This window comes from Eptatretus burgeri, chromosome 2, assembly GCF_056783735.1.
Source record: "Eptatretus burgeri isolate ZD-2024b chromosome 2, Ebu_testis_v1, whole genome shotgun sequence".
Taxonomy (NCBI): domain Eukaryota; kingdom Metazoa; phylum Chordata; class Myxini; order Myxiniformes; family Myxinidae; genus Eptatretus; species Eptatretus burgeri.
Genome location: NC_140962.1, coordinates 95,219,661 through 95,239,660, shown reverse-complemented (window position 1 = coordinate 95,239,660; position 20,000 = coordinate 95,219,661). Strand labels below are relative to the sequence as shown.

The following is a 20,000-nucleotide window of genomic DNA, read 5'->3' as shown; positions in this document are numbered from 1 at the left end:
TTTAAACTACAAGGGCACTCGGTAGAGCGCATACCTCCGCCACGCAATGCCTGATCCACGAGAACGTATCGGGCCCCAATACATTTTTGAAATATCATGCTCTTTATTGTTTTTGGCCCTATCTCTCAATGGTGAAGAATCACTTTAAAAATTAAACAATTCTCGTATCCAGATCCAGATTCAAATCTTCACCAAAATCGAATCACTTCTTCCTTGTCCCACACCCAACCTGTCTACCAAGTTTCGTCTGAATCTGTCCACAATTTTTTGAGATATCCTGTACACAGACAAACAAACAGACAAACAGACAGAAAGGGGTGAAAACACAACCTTCTTCACCTTCGGTGGTGGAGGTAATTATTTATTTATTTTTGTTTAAGGAGCGAGAAAGGGGAGGAGTCACAGTAACCTGAAAGTAAGAGGGTTGGGCTAAATAAGATTAATCGAGGTGGAAAAGATGACAGGTAACGTGACAGGAGATGGTGGTACACCTGCCCAGGTGAGCACTGTCCAGAAGAGCGAGATTGAACAACCTCAATAAATTCCACAAGCAGGAGAAAAAGAGGAATAATTGTGCTTTTGTTTTCAGACAGTCGTTTTAAAAATAAAATGATAAATTTCAGGGCATGAACAAGTATTTATTTTCCGATGAAGATTTGTATCATTTCAAACTGTCTTCCTCTCTTCCCAGAGGAGGGTCTGGGAGGAGGGGAACAGGAGAGAGGAGGATCTGGGAGGAGGGGAAGAAGAGGGGAGAGGAGGATCTGGGAGGAGAAGAGGTTATGGGAGGAGGAGAAGAGGATCTGGGAGGATGAGAAGAAGATCTGGGAGGAGGAGGAGGAGGAGGAGGAGGAGGAGAGGTGGATCTGGGAGCAGGAGAATCTGGGAGGATGAGAAGAGGATCTGGGAGGTGGAGGAGAGGAGGAGGAGAAGAGGAGGAGAATAGGAGGAGAATAGGAGGAGAAGAGGAGGAGAAGAGGAGGAGGAGAAGAGGCAAGAGGAGGATCTGGGAGGAGGAGAAGAGGGTCTGGGAGGTGGAGAACAGGATGATCTGGGAGGAGGAGGAGGAGAGTCTGGGAGGAGGAGAAGAGGAGGAGGAGAAGAGGAGGAGGAGAAGAGGAGGAGAAGAAGAGGAGGATCTGGGAGGAGAGGAAGAAGAGGAGAGAGGAGGATATGGGAGGATGAGAAGAGGATCTGGGAGGTGGAGGAGAGGATGAGAAGAGGATGAGAAGAGGATGAGAAGAGGAGGAGGAGAGGAGGAGAGGAGGAGGAGAGGAGGAGGAGAGGAGGAGAAGAGGAGGAGGAAGAGGAGGAGAAGAGGAGGAGAAGAGGAGGAGAAGAGGAGGAGAAGAGGAGGAGAAGAGGAGAAGAAGAGGAGGAGAAGAGGAGGAGAAGAGGAGGAGAAGAGGAGGAGAAGAGGAGGATCTGGGAGGAGGAGAAGAGGGTCTGGGAGGAGGAGAACAGGATGATCTGGGAGGAGGAGGAGGAGAGTCTGGGAGGAGGAGAAGAGGAGGAGGAGAAGAGGAGGAGGAGAAGAGGAGGAGAAGAAGAGGAGGAGAAGAAGAGGAGGATCTGGGGGTAGAGGAAGAAGAGGAGAGAGGAGGATATGGGAGGATGAGAAGAGGATCTGGGAGGTGGAGGAGAGGTGGAGAAGAGGTGGAGAAGAGGTGGAGAAGAGGAGGAGAAGAGGAGGAGAAGAGGAGGAGAAGAGGAGGAGAAGAGGAGGATCTGGGAGGAGGAGAAGAGGGTCTGGGAGGAGGAGGAGGAGGACAGGATCTGGGAGGTGGGGGGAAGAAGAGGAGAGAGGAGGAGCTGGGAGGATGAGAAGAGGATCTGGGAGGTGGAGGAGAGGAGGAGAAGAGGAGGAGAAGAGGAGGAGAAGAGGAGGAGAAGAGGAGGAGAAGAGGAGGAGAAGAGGAGGATCTGGGAGGAGGAGAAGAGGGTCTGGGAGGAGGAGGAGGAGGACAGGATCTGGGAGGTGGGGGAAGAAGAGGAGAGAGGAGGAGCTGGGAGGATGAGAAGAGGATCTGGGAGGTGGAGGAGAGGAGGAGGAGAAGAGGAGGAGAAGAGGAGGAGGAGAAGAGGAGGATCTGGGAGGAGAGGAAGAAGAGGAGAGAGGAGGATCTGGGAGGAGGAGAAGAGGGTCTGGGAGGAGGAGGAGGAGAGTCTGGGAGGAGGAGAGGAGGAGGAGGAGAAGAGGAGGAGAAGAAGAGGAGGATCTGGGAGGAGAGGAAGAGAAGGATCTGGGAGGAGGGGAAGAAGAGGAGAGAGGAGGATCTGGGAGGAGGAGAAGAGGTTCTGGGAGGAGGAGAAGAGGAGGATCTGGGAGGAGGAGAAGAGTACTGGGAGGAGAAGAGGAGGATCTGGGAGGAGGAGAAGAGTACTGGGAGGAGGAGAAGAGGAGGATCTGGGAGAAGGAGAAGAGGAACTGGGAGGAGGAGGAGAAGATCCCAGGTGGATCTGGGAGGGGGAGAAGAGGAGGATCTGGGAGGGGAGGAAGAGAAGGATCTGGGAGGGGAGGAAGAGAAGGATCTGGGAGGAGAGGAAGAGAAGGATCTGGGAGGAGAGGAAGAGAAGGATCTGGGAGGAGAGGAAGAGAAGGATCTGGGAGGAGAGGAAGAGAAGGATCTGGGAGAAGGAGAAGAGGATCTGGGAGGAGGAGAAGAGGATCTGGGAGGAGAAGAGGAGGTTCTGGGAGGAGGAGAAGAGGTTCTGGGAGGAGAAGTGGAGGGTCTGGGAGGAGGAGGAGAAGAGGGGGATCTGCGAGAAGTAGAAGAGTAGGATCTGGGAGGAGGAGAAGAGGAGGAGAAGAGTAGGAGAAGAGTAGGATCTGGGAGGAGGAGAAGAGGAGGATCAGGGAGGAGGAGAAGAGGAGGATCTGGGAGGAGGAGAAGAGGAGGATCTGGGAGGAGGAGAAGAGGGTCTGCGAGGGGCAGAAGAGGAGGATCTGGGGGGAGGAGGAGAAGAGGATGATCTGGGAGGAGGAGAAGAGGGTCTGGGGGGAGGAGGAGAAGAGGAGGAGAAGAGGAGGAGAAGAAGAGGAGTATCTGGGAGGAGAGGAAGAGAAGGATCTGGGAGGAGGGGAAGAAGAGGAGAGAGGAGGATCTGGGAGGAGGAGAAGAGGAGGATCTGGGAGGAGGAGAAGAGGAGGATCTGGGAGGAGGAGAAGAGGAGGATCTGGGAGGAGGAGAAGAGGATGTGGGAGGAGGAGAAGAGGGTCTGGGAGGAGGAGAAGAGGAGGATCTGGGAGAAGGATAAGAGGAACTGGGAGGAGGAGAAGATCCCAGGTGGATCTGGGAGGGGGAGAAGAGGAGGATCTGGGAGGAGAGGAAGAGAAGGATCTGGGAGGAGAGGAAGAGAAGGATCTGGGAGGAGAGGAAGAGAAGGATCTAGGAGGAGAGGAGGAGAAGAGGTACTGGGAGGAGGAGAAGAGGATCTGGGAGGAGGAGAAGAGGATCTGGGAGGAGGAGAGGAGGTTCTGGGAGGAGGAGAAGAGTAGGAGAAGAGTAGGATCTGGGAGGAGGAGAAGAGGAGGATCTGGGAGGATGAGGAGAAGAGGAGGATCTGGGAGGATGAGGAGAAGAGGAGGATCTGGGAGGAGGAGAAGAGTAGGAGAAGAGTAGGATCTGGGAGGAGGAGAAGAGGAGGATCTGGGAGGAGGAGAAGAGGAGGATCTGGGAGGATGAGGAGAAGAGGAGGATCTGGGAGGATGAGGAGAAGAGGAGGATCTGGGAGGAGAAGAGGAGGAGAAGAAGAGGAGGAGGATCTGGGAGAAGAAGAGGAGAAGAAGAGGAGGAGAAGAAGAGGAGGATCTGGGAGAAGAAGAGGAGGATCTGGGAGAAGGAGAAGAGGAGGATTTGGGAGGAGGAGAAGAGTAGGAGAAGAGTAGGATCTGGGAGGAGGAGAAGAGTAGGAGAAGAGGAGGATCTGGGAGAAGAAGACGAGGAGAAGAAGAGGAGGAGAAGAAGAGGAGGATCTGGGAGAAGAAGAGGAGGATCTGGGAGAAGGAGAAGAGGAGGATTTGGGAGGAGGAGAAGAGTAGGAGAGGAGTAGGATCTGGGAGGAGGAGAAGAGGAGGATCTGGGAGGAGGAGAAGAGGAGGATCTGGGAGGAGGAGAAGAGGAGGATCTGGGAGGAGGAGAAGAGGAGGATCTGGGAGGAGAAGAAGAGGAGAATCTGGGAGGAGGAGAAGAGGAGGATCTGGGAGGAGAAGAGGTGGAGGAGAAGAGGAGGATCTGGGAGGTGGAGAAGAGGAGGATCTGGGAGGAGAAGAGGAGGATGTGGGAGGAGGATGAAGAGGATCTGGGAGAAGTGGAGGGTCTGGGAGGAGGAGGAGGAGGAGGAGGAGGAGGAGGAGGAGGAGGAGGAGGAGAGGAGGATCTTGGAGGGGGAGAAGAGGAGGATCTGGGAGGAGGAGAAGAGCAGAATCTGGGAGGAGGAGAAGAGGAGAATCTGGGAGGAGGAGAAGAGGAGAATCTGGGAGGAGGAGAAGAGGAGGAGGATCAGGGAGGAGGAGAAGAGGAGAATCTGGGAGGAGGAGAAGAGGAGGAGGATCAGGGAGGAGGAGAAGAGGAGGAGGATCAGGGAGGAGGAGAAGAGGAGAATCTGGGAGGAGGAGAAGAGGAGGAGGATCAGGGAGGAGTACAGGAGGATCTGGGAGGAGAAGAGGAGGATCTGGGAGGAGAGTTGACAGGAACTTCATGTTTCAAAATGTCCAAGGAACAAGTACAAAATTAAACAAACAAGAAACCTGAAGTGAATACGAATGAACACGTTGTGCAGAAAATTAAAAAAAACTTCATTAAAACCTCATTTCAACCCCAACAATGTGTATGTATGTTTGAGCGTGTCACACCTTCTTGGCCCCTTCGCCTCGACGATGCGGTGGCCGTGGCATCTGTGTGAAGTAAATCGGTCTCAGATGAATAACAAGTCGCACATCTGCCGTTGAAAGGCCCGAAATTCTGAGCCTTCCTGTCTTCGGATAAACTAAATAATTGTGAGAAACATCGATAAGTGAAGAACGTGTTCTTTATAAGATGTTTAAGTTAATCCAGGAAGAATACTTACGTTTATAATGATAATAATAATAAGGGATTAGTTGGATCCGCCGGCTCAGTGGGTTGACGGGTTGTTGTTGTTGTTGTTGAACGGTGGTTACTTCCTTGGTTCGTTGTACTTATTTTATTACATACAGTACACATGACGATACTTCATAATAAGGGATGAGTTGGATCCGCCGGCTCGGTGGGTTGACAGGTTGTTGTTGTTGTTGTTGTTGTTGTTGTTGTTGTTGTTGTTGTTGTTGTTGTTGTTGTTGTTGTTGTTGTTGTTGTTGTTGTTGTTGTTGTTGTTGTTGTTGTTGTTGTTGTTGTTGTTGTTGTTGTTCAACGTGGTTACTTCCTTGGTTCGTTGTATTTATTTTATTTTGTTACATTACATACAGTACATACGACGATACTTCATTCTCTCCACGATTCCTGGATAGTTGTGAGAACATCGTGGGGATTTGATCGATATTCTATTCATGGTGTAAACCCAAAAGGGCTGCCCTTTTCGAAAAGTATATCAATATCTCTATATAAAAATATATACAGCCTACTCATGTTGGTACTGCTCGTCCACCCGAAGGCATATTCAGTGCTGCAAAGGCAGCTTCACGCCACGGCGAGTGTTGGTGTGTTACACGGCGAGTGTTGGTGTGTTACACGGCGAGTGTTGGTGTGTTACACGGCGAGTGTTGGTGTGTTACACGGCGAGTGTTGGTGTGTTACACGGCGAGTGTTGGTGTGTTACACGGCGAGTGTTGGCGTGTTACACGGCGAGTGTTGGCGTGTTACACGGCGAGTGTTGGCGTGTTACACGGCGAGTGTTGGCGTGTTACACGGCGAGTGTTGGCGTGTTACACGGCGAGTGTTGGCGTGTTACACGGCGAGTGTTGGTGTGTTACACGGCGAGTGTTGGCGTGTTACACGGCGAGTGTTGGCGTGTTACACGGCGAGTGTTGGTGTGTTACACGGCGAGTGTTGGTGTGTTACACGGCGAGTGTTGGCGTGTTACACGGCGAGTGTTGGCGTGTTACACGGCGAGTGTTGGTGTGTTACACGGCGAGTGTTGGCGTGTTACACGGCGAGTGTTGGTGTGTTACACGGCGAGTGTTGGTGTGTTACACGGCGAGTGTTGGTGTGTTACACGGCGAGTGTTGGTGTGTTACACGGCGAGTGTTGGTGTGTTACACGGCGAGTGTTCGTGTGTTACACTGGACCCGACCTGCGAGACGCTTGGGTTATAGTCAGCCTCTGGCTGGGCAGAGTGGAACCCAGGCGAGACAGCTCAGAGGATGACATAAAGGCCGAGAAGTACACACACTCGCCTCGAAGCTGTCTATCCTCAGTTCGAATCCTGACCCGGCTATAAAGTTAGAGTAGTAGTGGGGCAACTTAGCTAAATATAGCATAACAATTGTGCATTTTGTGAGGAAAGCACCAAATTTGGCACACTAGTAGCTTATCATATTATGAACAGATTTGGATATTGGGCCATCTTAAATTCAGCCGCTGAAGGCTGTGGCAGCCATTTTCCACTGCCATCAAAAATTTTGAGATGGCCCAATATCCAAATCTGTTTATAATATGATAAGCTACTAGTGTGCCAAATTTGGTGCTTTCCTCACAAAATGCACAATTGTTATGCTAAGTTTCCCCACTATAGAGGATAGGAGGATCTGGGAGGAGAGGAAGAGGAGGATCTGGGAGGAGAGGAAGAGGAGGATCTGGGAGGAGAGGAAGAGGAGGATCTGGGAAGAGAGGAAGAAGAGGAGAGAGGTCTTAGAAGAGGGGAGGGAGGGTGTGGGAGGAGGGGAAAGGAGGCTCTGGGTGGAGGAGGGGAGAACATTATCTCAGAGAGGTGGGTCCTCCTTCCTTTCCCTTCCCTCCTCCTCCTCCTCCTCCTCCTCCTCCTCACTCTCCCTCCCATTGTTGGGAAATTTTGTTACTCTAACCTTAAATTTGAACTTTCAAAGAATAATGTTTTTCCTAATGAATTTACACCCAAACGCCAACAGAAATCTTGTCACAATGTGAAAATCTATCAAAAACTTCCATGTGAAATAATTTGTGAAAGCGGTATTTTTCGCTATTTATTGGCCAATAAAATCGGTGGGTTATTCAAATTCACAGTACATATACAAAAAGCAGGAGACGACCGCCAAAAGCGTTAAAGTTGGGAACTCTGATAAACTGTCATCCCGGTGTTTCACAGGTAGGGTGATTCAACAATGTGTGTGTCGTCCATAAGATGGACGTTAAACAGGAATCCCACCTGCTGGCATTCGTTAGTGGACGTTATAGATCCCAGTGTCCTTCACGAAGAGTAGGTGAGCTATCGCCGGCAACCTGAACACATTACGAATACCTTTCCTAACTGCTGCTGGGAAAGGGATGGCAAACCACCCAGCATGAGCACTGGCCAAGAAACTGCTTCAGCTGAACCCAAGGCTCTTTAACACAGAGTATTTGGTACATCGGATGGGATATGATGTTGGAGTAGTATCGGCAAACTCATCAGGCTCACGAGGGGCGTATCCAGGACCACTGCCACTACCGTTCCTGAGGCGACTGCAAACGCGAGTTGAGATAATTTGGTTTAACGGGGTCCTCTCACCTATGACATCGTATTACCTGTTGGTGACTGAATGACCTCAACTAAGGTCCGCTCCCTCAACGTGCGCCTGAGTACTTGTTACGGCTGAGTGGAACCGTGGGTGCAACATTGGCTAATCGCAGAGTCAATCAGTGGGGCAAAAACTTCCCGTCTATGAAATTAACTATTTACACACACACACACACACACACACACACACACACACACACACACACACACACACACACACACACACACACACACACACACACACACACACACACACACACACCTTTTTCATATTATACGTCAGGTCAGGTATGGGAGCATGCGCCGGAGCAGCGCGTCGCTGCGTCCACTTTCCGCCGGTACTTCAGGGGCCTCCGTCTGGCCATCCCCCAGGCAGATGCCTGACCCATCCTCATCTTGAGATGCTGATCAACCTGCTGCAACCACGAGGAACGTGGTCGGTCCATTGGCCTCCTCCACTCACGAGACTCCCTCCCTGAGAGAATCTGGTGAGCAGGATCATCGTCAGGAAAATGAGCCACATGTCGAGACAACTGCAGCTGACACTCACGGACTATGCAGGTGATAAATCTCATTTGAGTCTCTCTCAGCAACCGCTCGTTGGACACAAAGTCCGACCAGCGATAGCCAAGGATTTTCCGAAGAGATTTGTTACCGAAGGAATTAAGTATCCTTCTCAGATCCCTGGTCAGAGTCCAAGTCTCACATCCATAGAGCAAGACTGGAAGCACCAAAGACCTGAATACTCGGACTTTTGTCCTCTTGCACAGGTACCGGCAGCGCCACACCCCATGATCCAGTGAATCCATGACTCCCCAGGCCTGACCCAGACGTTTTTTGACCTCTGGCTCACAGCCAGCAGAGACAGCCATATCACTGCCAAGGTAAGTGAATCTCTCCGTGACCTCAACATCCTCGCCACAAACAGGTACAGACAGGAGAGCAGCATCCAAAATGTCATTGAAAGCCTGGATTTTAGTTTTGATCCAAGAAACCCGTAATCCCAGTGGCTCTGACTCCTCATTCAGCACCTCCAGGGCCCCCAAAAGGATATCTAAAGTCTCTACAAAGACAACTGCATCATCTGTGAAATCAAGGTCAGAGATATTGACATTCACAAACGATGCACCGCAGCTTGATCTCTCCGACATCCTCCCTAGAAGCCAGTCCATGCAAGTGCTGAAAAGTGTGGGGGCCAGTACACACCCCTGATGAACCCCAGTAACACATGGAAATAAGTCAGAGATGGTACCACCACATCTCACAGCATTCTCAGTACCAGAGTAGAGTTCAGACATCAGATTGATCAGTTTTGGTGGCACCCCACAGAGACCAAGAATCCTCCAGAGGGCATCCTGATTCACTGAATCAAATGCTTTACAGAGATCAACATAGGCTGCAAGTAGCCCCTGCCGAAACTCTCGTCTGCATTCGGTGAGGACCCGAAGAGCAAGGATACGGTCAATCGTTGACATCTTTGGTGTAAAGCCTGACTGCTCTGGATGCTTGTGCTCAACCAGATGGTGGCGAACCCAATCAAGAATTATCCGAGCAAAGACCTTGCCCGGCACTGAGATCAGCATCACCCCTCGGTAGTTGTTCCAGTCTTGGCGATCACCCTTCCCTTTCCAAAGAGGGACAACAAGGCCCCTCTTCCAGTCAGTTGGGATGATGCCTGTGTTCCAGGCAGAGCACAAAATTGCATGCAACAACACGAGTGCAGAATTTCCACCAGCCTTGAGAAGTTCAGCATGGATGCCACAGATCCCTGGAGCTTTACCCCATTTCCAACGGTTCACCGCAGCCTGTGTTTCCACAAATTAAGGTGGACTACAGTTGATTTGAGGGTCAGCAACAGGGATTGTAACACCCTTGACGTCCAACTCGACAGCTGGGGGATCAGCCTGGTACAACCGCTCAAAGTAACCGGCCCAGCGGGCCTTCACTTCAGACTCCTCTGTCAAGAGCCGACCACTCTCTGCTCTAACTGCAGTGCTCCGAGGGATGGGCTTGGATGAACGCAATGCACGAATTCCCCTGTAAGCAGGACGAGAATCACTTGACCACAGGTGATGCTCTAACCCCTCACAGATTCTTCGCACATCGGCCTCCTTATCCACCCCGAGCGCATGTGGTTTTATGCCTCAGCTCCCTGAACAGCTCAGCTCTGCTATTCAGCCTGGCCCTGCGACTCTGGTCAATGGTATCCAGTGTCCCTTGAGAGACAAAATTCTTCTTCGCCCGACGGTGAGTTCCAAGATATCCACCGGCATCATCAAGGAGGGTGGTCTTGAAGGCACTCCATAACTCTTCAGGATCCCCCAAAGCACCCAGACCCCCAAATCTCCACTCCGCCTGTTTGCAAACTCCTCAGCTACCCTCTCGTCCTTGAGCTTGCCAACATCCAGCCTAGGATGGGATGGTACCATTCTCCAGGATTTAAGCTGCAACTACAGAGTTGCTACAACAAGCCTGTGGTCAGTATTGAGGAACTGAGCACTCCGGTAGACCCTGCAGTTCTGGATCATCCTCCAGTGACCATCAACGAGGACATGGTCAATCTCCTTTGCCACACCACCAGCGTTGGAGTACCAAGTCCAGCGATGAGCTTGTGGGCGCTGAAACCATGAACCAGCCAACCTAAGTCCATGACTTCTTGCAAAGTCAAGGAAATTAGTGCTATTCTGGTACACACACACACACACACACACACACACACACACACACACACACACACACACACACACACACACACACACACACACACACACACACACACACACACACACACACACACACACACACACACACACACACACACACACACACACACACACACACACACACACACAGTGGGATTTTGATTTGGAATAATAATTTCGTTCAAATTGCGAGGTAATACTGTATTTTGAAATGAAACGCCATGCTATATATAATCAGACGAGGAGATTGTCACATACCGTCATGGCCATGCATGAAGACGGGTCGGATTTCCTTGAGTAAACCTTGATACAAGACGATATGTTAATGTCCACTTGAGAGAAACTAATAATATCGATGAATTACCTCTCTTACTTTGCTTTCTCCAAGTTCACTAGCGGGGCGGTGTATTGGAAAGCGAATGGTAGGGTTGTGTTTTTTTTGTGTATCGTCCTCCTCCTCCTCATTAGTCTTTGGAATTGCTTCTTCAATCGATAAAATATAGTTTAAAAATATACAAGTAACTCTACTGAATACGTAAGACCTAACAAGGCGAAGATGTCAAAAACGAACTTTTGAGGCGGAAATGACGTAATTCTGAGATGACGTTTAAACATGTCAGCAACCGGAGTGACATATTTGCGTTGTTGTTTTCGGGAAGTTTTTGTAGTTATTGACGTGCTCTGTTTCATCCATTTAACTTTGTTTCCCTGCAATATCTCACGAGTGAGAAAAACAACGACGCCATGACTGAGCCCCGATCGGGTCCATCCACCCGTTCAAGAAGGAGAACAAAAGAACCTGCCGCACGGTAATAATCATAATAAATAATAAGTCTGAAGATGACGATGGTTCACGAGCGGTATTTGATGATGAAGATTGTTTCAGAAGTCAAGGATAAGACAATGTGATAATGTTTGACCAAGTTATAAAAATGATCAACATGATGTGGTACGGGTGACAGGTTATGAGCTGCAAAATGTCGAAAACCCGGTTTCGTTCAACAACTTTCAAAATTTGACCTTTGTATAACCTTGAAAGGTCACAAAACAATGTTGTGGACATTAAAATAAGGAAACAGGATACGTGCTATAGCTTATTGGAGTTAGTTCGTCGAAAACCCGGTTCGATTCCCACAACTTTGAAAATTTGACCTTTGTGGCCTTTAAAGGTCAAAGGTCAAGGATTATGACCTTTGGTGCAAAACTTCCTCCGGAACATTCCAGGAACAATACAACATCATATAGGCTATATGGCATTTCGCACTCCTCGGATTATCCATACTTTGATGAAATCAGCGTAAAAACAAACTTGAAGGGGTCGCCACGGGCAAGGTGTTCGAGATAGAGCAAAATGGTTTCAAGACTTTAGGTGGGGAATGACCTCAAGATTATGCGTAAAACATATTGTCATCCAAGCTCTCAAAGTTTGGGCGGTCGTATGATTTTTTTTATGTCCAAATTCGCAATTTTCTAAGGTTTTTGACCTTGGGACGAAAATGAAAAATCAGACTACGACAAGTTTTTGATAATTCATTTTGCTATTTAAATACCGAAGAACCCATTCCATTCAGTCAATTCCCTCGGAGAAGATAGATTTTTTTAATCCGACTACCCCCTAAAAATGGCTATTTTTGGGGCGTGGCTCCGCCCACAATGGGCGTAGCCACGCCCTCATCCAGGAAAACACAACCAGACATTGATATCGAACACATAACCAAGTTTCATCAACATCGGATCAAAGTCCACGGAGTTATGCTCTGGACAGACAGACACACAGACAAGCCGGTAGGCGGACATGGGTAGTCGACTACCCAATAGAACCTGACGCGATGGGCCCGTTCGATGGGGAATGACCGGAGGATTAAGCACAAGAAAATTCATGATTCTAGCTTCAAGGGTTAATGCTGCAGATTGTTTTTTCGTTAAAATACCCCCACATTTAGAGGTTTTTCGGCCGTTGCTAGGCAACGGAGGGGTCCATAGCAACGGTTCTTTCTCACACATAACTAGGACATGCCATGAACCTACCATACCAGTTTCATGTATATCTGACTCATAGTCTCTGAGATATTACAAACTTCGTTTTTTTTATTGTTTTCGACCAGGGTTCATTCAAAGTCTATCCTCTCCGACATTTTTCATAGGGTCCGGCTGGAAATTTTTGACAATATGGCTGAATCTACTGCCCACAGTCGCTCGTGGCCCGATTTTTGAAAAAATAATTTTTTTTATGATTTTTCAAATATTTCAAAGTCCTGTTGCTGGGCAACGGTGGTGTCCATAGCAACGGTTCTCATTTGCACACAACTCGGTCATGGTATGAACCTACCAACCAAGTTTCATCGAAATCGCCTTTGTATTAACGGAGCACTGGTCCGAACAGACATACATACAAGCACAGACAGACAGACAAACATATCGACGGAAATACTGATAATAAGGGTAGAAAAAAAAAATCTCAATTTTTTTTTTCAACTAGATCGACTACCCAACATATCGAATATAGTGGTCACTCTGGCTGGCGCTCGTGAACCAAATACCTTCAGTGATGAAACTCCTCGGCCATTTGTCTCGTATCCCAGGGACCCCGGTCCTTGTGCTGCCGTTTGTGTCTGTTGTTGGCTCTTCAATGACACCCGACGAAGTCTAAACGACCGATTAAATCGAGGGTCGTGAGATTTCTCTCCAGTTCTGTTCTGCTCCACTCTGACTCATCATCGATGACTCTCTGCACTTCCTTCAGTTTTGTGTTGTTCCCGCATCGTTAATTCCACGTTAACACACACTTCCACTCTTCATTCGTTCCTCCTTTTCCCCCACCTGTGGAATCAACTTCCACATTCTCTTCAATCTCATTCTTCCCCCAAGGTCTTCAAGACAGTTGGTTCACCGCCCCCAATCCAAAACGATGATCTTTTCCACACCCATTAACCCCATAACCCTCATACCAATCCCTCTTACTTCCAAATTTCCAGTTTTCCCTCCTTAGAGTTTCCTTCTGAATCCATCTTGTCCACCCCGTGCATCCTTTCCTGTCTCCCCTTCCTCGCCACATACATTATTTGTCCAAGTCTCCCCATATCTTGTCCTTCAACTGTACTGTTGGTGTTTTCTCTCTCTTTCTCTCTCTTTCTCTCTCCATTTGTTCTGTTGAGTCCTGATCCATTCAGTGTTCTCGCTCTTCTATGAGCCTCGACTCTGTACACAAATAAACAAAACTGTTCCAGGTGTTGATTATTCCTTGCCTGAAGCATTGGAGCTGCTTACTTGTCTTGCATCTCATCTTATGAAGTTTCAAGTTGTGTCCTTCTGTGGGGTTCTGAATAAAGTTAAATAATTTGTTTGTTTCATGGTCCTCGATATTGTTTCGGATCTTGTAGATTTGGATGAGGTCAGTTTTCTCTTCTGTACTCCAAGGATGGTACTCCAACATGCCTCAGCCTCTCACTCGAAGTAACAGTCCAGCATCCTCTTTCTGGTGTTGTGCCTCTTCTTCTTTTTTGTAGACATCGTTGAGGCTTGTGGAAGAGTTGGAGCAGAGAGGAAGGGAACAAAATGGAAATAGGGAAACACCAACAGCAGACTATAAGTGGGAGTGTGATCAAGGGGAGGGGGAAATAAGGGGGTGAACAAGCTGAATGAAACACAGCAAGAACAAGAAGGGGAAAGCGGGCATGAAAAAGAAACAAACCAACCGACAACTAACAAACGAAAAGAGGTGACAGAGAGGAGAGTAATGGGGGGGAGGGTGAGGGGGTCACAATAAACTGAAAAAGGGGAATGATTGGGAATTGGGTCATTTGGGGTAGAAGAGATCATGAGTATAGATGGGGGATGACCTGAGGTGCTGGAGAACAGCTGTCTTGAAGCCTTGGGGGGAAGAATGGGACTGAACAGGTTGGTCAAGTTGTTTCCTCAGGCGAGAGAAAAGAGGAACAAATGAGTCGATGATATGTACATGCTCTGTGAACTTCTTTGGACTGATTCTGTTTTCTTTGAAACGAACAACGTTGATTGTTCCACAAGCAATGGAAACAATCATTACTGTGAGCATTTCTGAAGGCACAACTGAACCACATTTTCCTGAAGTGCAAACGGAATGGTTCGATAACTCAAAGGATGATAACAGCACCATAACAGCTGCAGCCACTGACATGGCATTCATGCTTAAACGTCAACATGAGCAACCAAGACCCACCTGGACATCATTCAATCAAAAACACAGCCAGATTAATCCAGAGCAAAGCATAGTCGGATACCTGCCAATTATACAAGCCCCTGCACATGACATAGATACATTAAATACAGTTGTGCAAATAATTTTACATATCACAGCTTCTTTCCAACAACAGCATGCAGTACTGACGGTGGACCAGGCGCTCTTTCCTGCATAGATGGAACTGAAATGGGCAAATCCTCAATACAAGGATGTTTTGATTCCGAGATTAGGAGGATTGCATGTTTCTATGAACTTTTTGAAAATCCTGGGTCAGCACACACAGGATTCTGGTTTGGCAGAGGTCTGGATAGAGAGTGGATTCATGGGGCCGAATTCTCCAGAGAAAGTGTTGGCTGGTAAATCTTATGCAAAAGGTGTTCATGCTCACAAGCTAACAATACAAGCACTATAGCAATTCCTGATACCCCAGTTGATGCCATATCTGCAGGAACATGACCAAGAGCTGGAGGATGATATAGAGAATGCAGTGACATCAAATGACCCACAAGATTACTCTGCATTAGTGGTAATACTTGCCTCTGCCAAATTTCATACTCGCATGACTGCATTTGCCCAAGATAGAGACCCGAACTTCCAATTTTGGTGGCAGTATATGGACATGGTGTGTATACTCCTCCGTTTTATCAGGGCTCAACGGGATGGACTTTGGGAGCTTCACATCGTTACCTTTCGGCAAATGCTCCCATACCTCCATCGATATGATCACACCAATTCTGCCAGGTGGGGCTGTGTTTACTTATCAGAAATGCAAAAACTTCCTGATGAAGTGAAAGATGAATTCGTCAAAGGCAACTTTGTTGTCAAATGATCTGACCAAAGATTCAACCAAGTGAGCCCTGACCACAGCCAGGAGTGGCTCAATGGAACAGGAAAAAATGGTGGTGGTATTGTGGGAATAACTAAAACTACATCAGCATTGAACCGATGGGCTCTATCGTACAACCTTCGTGCCTGCATCGCAAACAAAACTAGGGCACTGTTTCATGTAGGGAGTGATGATCAAATGATTCACAATGAAACTACTAAAGCCAGAATGAAGTGAGACAGTGAGGATGAAGAGAATATCATGTCAGTTCTACAGACATTCAAAGTGTTTTCACCAGAAGCGGGTTATGATGTTCTCCAGAATATTGCTACAAAGGATTTGGCAACCATCGACATTCAGCAATCTCTTCTGAATGCTGAGGAGATGGGCCAAGTACAACTGATGACTTTTGTCAAAGAAAGAGTAATCATCTCTGAAGATGGTCATTCAACAAGAAAGCTGAGAGATCCATTGTACAAGGTCAACGCTCTCACTTTTTCATCCCTCTATGAAGCCAAGAAAGACAGGGGAAAGATACCATTATGAAGGCAGATAGAAGTATGCATCAGTGCCTGATTACTGCCTACCAGGCTGGGAGGAGCGTGAACCTTCACACAATATTAAATAATGAGCTGATGCCTGTGTCAGTTTCCATTGCATACACGAATGGCAGTCTGCGGACTGGGAATAAATCCGTCCTACTTGAGGTGATGACACAGGGTGTAACATGTCCAGCAGAGGTTACAATTGATGGGAACATCATGCCTAATGATTGATGGGCAAGCCCTGGTCATCTCATTGGGTAAACCTGCTGGCATCACCAACTTTGGGGAACTGGCAGATGCATTTGTCAAATTGTTTATGCATGTGGGCTGATGTTTTGACAGGATTGATGTCACATTTGATAGGTATAGAGACACTTCAATCAAGGCTGGCACAAGGACGAAACGCTCGAAGCATGCCCATCTCATCAGAAGAATAATAGAAGATGGCTCAGTTCCAGTTCCCCCCAAATGGACTGACTTTCTCGCCGTGCCTGAGAATAAGGAAGATCTAGCATGCTTCCTCTCAAATCACCTGATTGCAAATGCCCCAACAAACAAAACCTTAGTAGTTGCTGGTGGTTTCCAGAGAGAGGATGAAGTACAAACATCAAACCATGAGTTGGATATTCAACAGTTGGCGGCCAACCATGAGGAGGCTGATACCAGACTTGTCCTGCATTGTGTGCACACCAATGCCGAGAGTGTTGTTGTATCAGCACGAGATACTGATGTGTTGGTCCTGTTGGTGGCACATTTTCACAAAATGGCATGCACAAAGTTGTGGATGAAGGCAGGTACTGCCAAACGCCAGAAGTATATTCCAGTACATGAAATCCGACAGGTCCTTCCATTCACGCAGCCAGTCTTCGAAGCCCTTATCCCTTTCCATGCAGTAACAGGGTGTGATACAGTGTCATACTTTGCAGAACACAGCAAGAAGACTGCATGCAAAGTATTCACCACGGATAATCACCTCATCAAAGATCTTGATATAGGAGAGCTAACCCCAACAAAAATGAAGAATACAGAGAAGCTTGTGTGCAAGTTGTATGGAGTACCGGAGTCCAACAGTTGTGATCAGGCCCGTGTAAAACTGTTTTGTAAAATCAAATCACCAGAAGCACTGCCTCCAACAACAGATGCTCTAAAATATCATGTTCAACGGGCACACTATCAAAGCCTGGTGTAGAAGCAGGCGACAAATCCACACCAGGTCCTCCCCTCACCTGAAACCATAGGTTGGACAATGGACGAAGGACAGCTATCCCCAAAACTGTCATCACTTGCTCCCATCCCCAAGTCTTGCAAGGATATTGTGTCATGTGGATGCACAAAGGGATGTACATCTCTTAATTGCACATGCAGAAAGTCGAAACTGGTATGCACCGGGGCTTGCAAATGTGCAGATAGTAGCATCATGTGTAAAAACTAAATGGACTGAGTTGAACACATTTTGTGTGATGGAGCACAGTTACATTCGACTGTCTGCAATGTAATTCATTGCAAGTGAATAAATTCTGACATAGTAACATTACAATCATTATTATGTGAAGATGTTCACCAACAAATATAAAATTAAGAATTTATTGAAAATGCTATATGTGTTACATGATCAGTTTTCGCATGGTTTTCTTAACAAATCAGTTATTATTACTTAATTTTAATGTCTGGCAATGTAATTCTTACTGGTTTCACCCATATATTGAATATAATTATAATCTGTTGTGTTCAGTGCATTCATAGCTATCAAAAACATGGTCTTAGACACAAAGATCATGACTTTATCACCACTCATTCAGAAGTTATGGGCATTTGAAATTTTGCTTGGTGGCCATTTTGTTTTTTGATAATTTTGATACAAAAAATTCAAAATTCAGCTTGGTAAACAAAATATTTATTTTCAGCATAGTCAAATGCTTCAGAAAAACTAGTTTTCCAGCTTTTCCTCAAAAATGCCCAATGCAGTCACATATCTCAGAAATTGGCCTCGTCTATTAAAATACTACCTATGAAAAGGCAGCACCACCCAAAATCATCCTGATCCATTTGTAAGGAGAATTTAAGACTTCGTTTTTAGTTATTCACTCCTATTTGTTTGCCCTATTTTGTTTGTACCTGGCAGGTTGAATCTAAGCAAAAGAGATAAGCAAGCAGATGCAGTCGAATCTGTGCAAAACAACACACCTGGAGCACAAGGTTTGAATCGATCTTTTTCGTGATTTTTTTTTGGTTTCTTTTCATAAATTTTTGTCTTTACATTCGATCATATTGAATGGTCTTTCCCTGCAGAAAAAGTCGTTTGTTTTCAGACACAAATTCGGAATAATTTTATGAACGCTCAGCAAAGTGTGCCAGAAAGAAGGGTTTCTAAGTTTGCACGACCATGACTCTGGCCACTAGCATGCTTTCTTTCAAAACAAATCAAACATCGATACAGTCGATTATAACACTAGAACGAGTCATTGCATTTCACCCAGGTATTTTGCTGGAACTTGTCAAAAGAGTGTACCTCAGGTAGCACTCCTTCGTGGAATGAGAGAAGAACCCTTCTGTTTAAACTGCAACAGATAGGCCACACCTGTCACCTGTCAATTATAGTTAAATGGCCAAGCTGTAAATCTTGTGTGCAACAGTTTCTTTATTTTCTGCTTGTGGGTTTTTCTAAGGAATCATAATCCCCTTCCTTAGGATGATTTGACGACTGACCAAAAATCTGAGACAGTTATTCATGAGCCAGAGATGGTCCTCTTGCAACAGATACTGTGGAATACAAAAGCACACACACGCAAGCAAATGTAATAGCTGACCGAGCACCCCTTTAAAAAGGAGTTTTTACACAACACCGTCCCTTGCGTTGCACAGCATCAGGATGAGTTTGTACTTTTTAATCAAATAACGTCACTTTGGCATCATACCCAAACAAGCAACCATCAAATGATTGACCCTGTCAATTCCCATTCAAAAATCCTCCTTAAGTAATTATTGTATTGGGGAATAACTTCTTTCTCACTAATAAAAATTTTAATTTATTTTGTAACCCTCTGCTTATTTTATCTCCACTGCCAAAGGTGGACAGAGCTTTTTTCACCCCTGTCTGTCTGTCTGTCAGCATGATATCTCAAAATGTTGTGGACAGGTTAGGGGTGTAACAAGGTTGAATTGATTAGATTTTGGTGAAGATCCGGATACTAGAATAGTTTAAGTGATTCTTCACCATCGGGGGATAGGATTAAGAATGATATATTTCCGGATTGGGATCTTCGCCAAAATCAAATCAATTCGTTCTTATCACACACCCAACCTGTCCACCACGTTTCGTCCAAATCCGTCCATAACGTTTTTAGATATCGTGCTGTACGATATCTAAAAACGATATGGACGGATTTGGACGAAACGTGGTGGACAGGTTGGGTGTGTGATAAGAACGAATTGATTTGATTTTGGCGAAGATCCCAATCTGGAAACTTTTTTTTTTTTGTAATTTCAAGTGATTTTTCACAATTGAGAGATGGGGCCAAAAACAATATATTGCATGATATTTCAAAAAGTTGTGGATGGATTATGACAAAACTTGGTGGATGAGTTAGCGACCAGAAGAAGCTGATTAGATTTTGGTTAATGTACGGATGCAGATCTGGCCTATAAGTGGGATATAAAACGTTAAGTGTTCAGCCTGGCGGAGGTATGCGCTCTGCTGAGTGCTGTTGTCGTTTAACCATGAAATATGCTGCATTGGAAAAAAATTGATGTGTTATTAAAATTGAGAATTTATGACCAACAGGCTTCAAAGAAGAGCTTTTGCTCGCGTTGACATCACTGGTCACGTGGGCTCATCACCATGGCAGCTATTGTCATCAGGAACCCCGGCTTCTGGTGAGTTTATATAAATTGTGCTTTATCAATGGTTTATTGTTGAGTTAATTGTTTGTAGCAATGTGTATAATTAATTACTGTTACTGCTTCATGTTTGTCATTTTATACACACGTTCCAACCATGAAACAATTATTTTATACACGTTCCAACTTTGAAATTCAAT

General features: G+C 46.6%; 2 protein-coding genes across 9 annotated transcripts in view; one reads left to right on the top strand and one right to left on the bottom strand.

Moving 5' to 3' along the window:
- The window catches only part of LOC147032606 (coiled-coil and C2 domain-containing protein 1A-like), a 109,637-nt gene extending 98,975 nt beyond the window's left edge, over window positions 1-10,662 (bottom strand). For 2 of the 6 annotated variants that reach the window (XM_085870355.1, XM_085870360.1), the window contains exons 1-2: window positions 10,632-10,662; window positions 4,856-4,989 (exon numbers count right to left, since the gene is read on the bottom strand). In XM_085870355.1, coding sequence (XP_085726481.1) covers window positions 4,856-4,989; window positions 10,632-10,647 — 150 coding nt within the window. In that variant the 5' untranslated portion in view covers window positions 10,648-10,662. Of the gene's footprint in view, window positions 1-4,855; window positions 4,990-5,070; window positions 5,254-10,631 lie in introns of those variants that run through there. The other 4 variants (XM_085870357.1, XM_085870358.1, XM_085870359.1 and 1 more) reach the window with 4 other exon arrangements.
- Window positions 10,663-10,942: 280 nt separating this feature from the next.
- The window catches only part of LOC147032605 (uncharacterized), a 51,215-nt gene continuing 42,157 nt past the window's right edge, over window positions 10,943-20,000 (top strand). For 2 of the 3 annotated variants that reach the window (XM_085870361.1, XM_085870364.1), the window contains exons 1-3: window positions 10,943-11,182; window positions 18,086-18,159; window positions 19,745-19,836. In XM_085870361.1, coding sequence (XP_085726487.1) covers window positions 11,118-11,182; window positions 18,086-18,159; window positions 19,745-19,836 — 231 coding nt within the window. In that variant the 5' untranslated portion in view covers window positions 10,943-11,117. The remainder of the gene's footprint in view (window positions 11,183-18,085; window positions 18,160-19,744; window positions 19,837-20,000) is intronic. The other variant, XM_085870363.1, reaches the window with a different exon arrangement.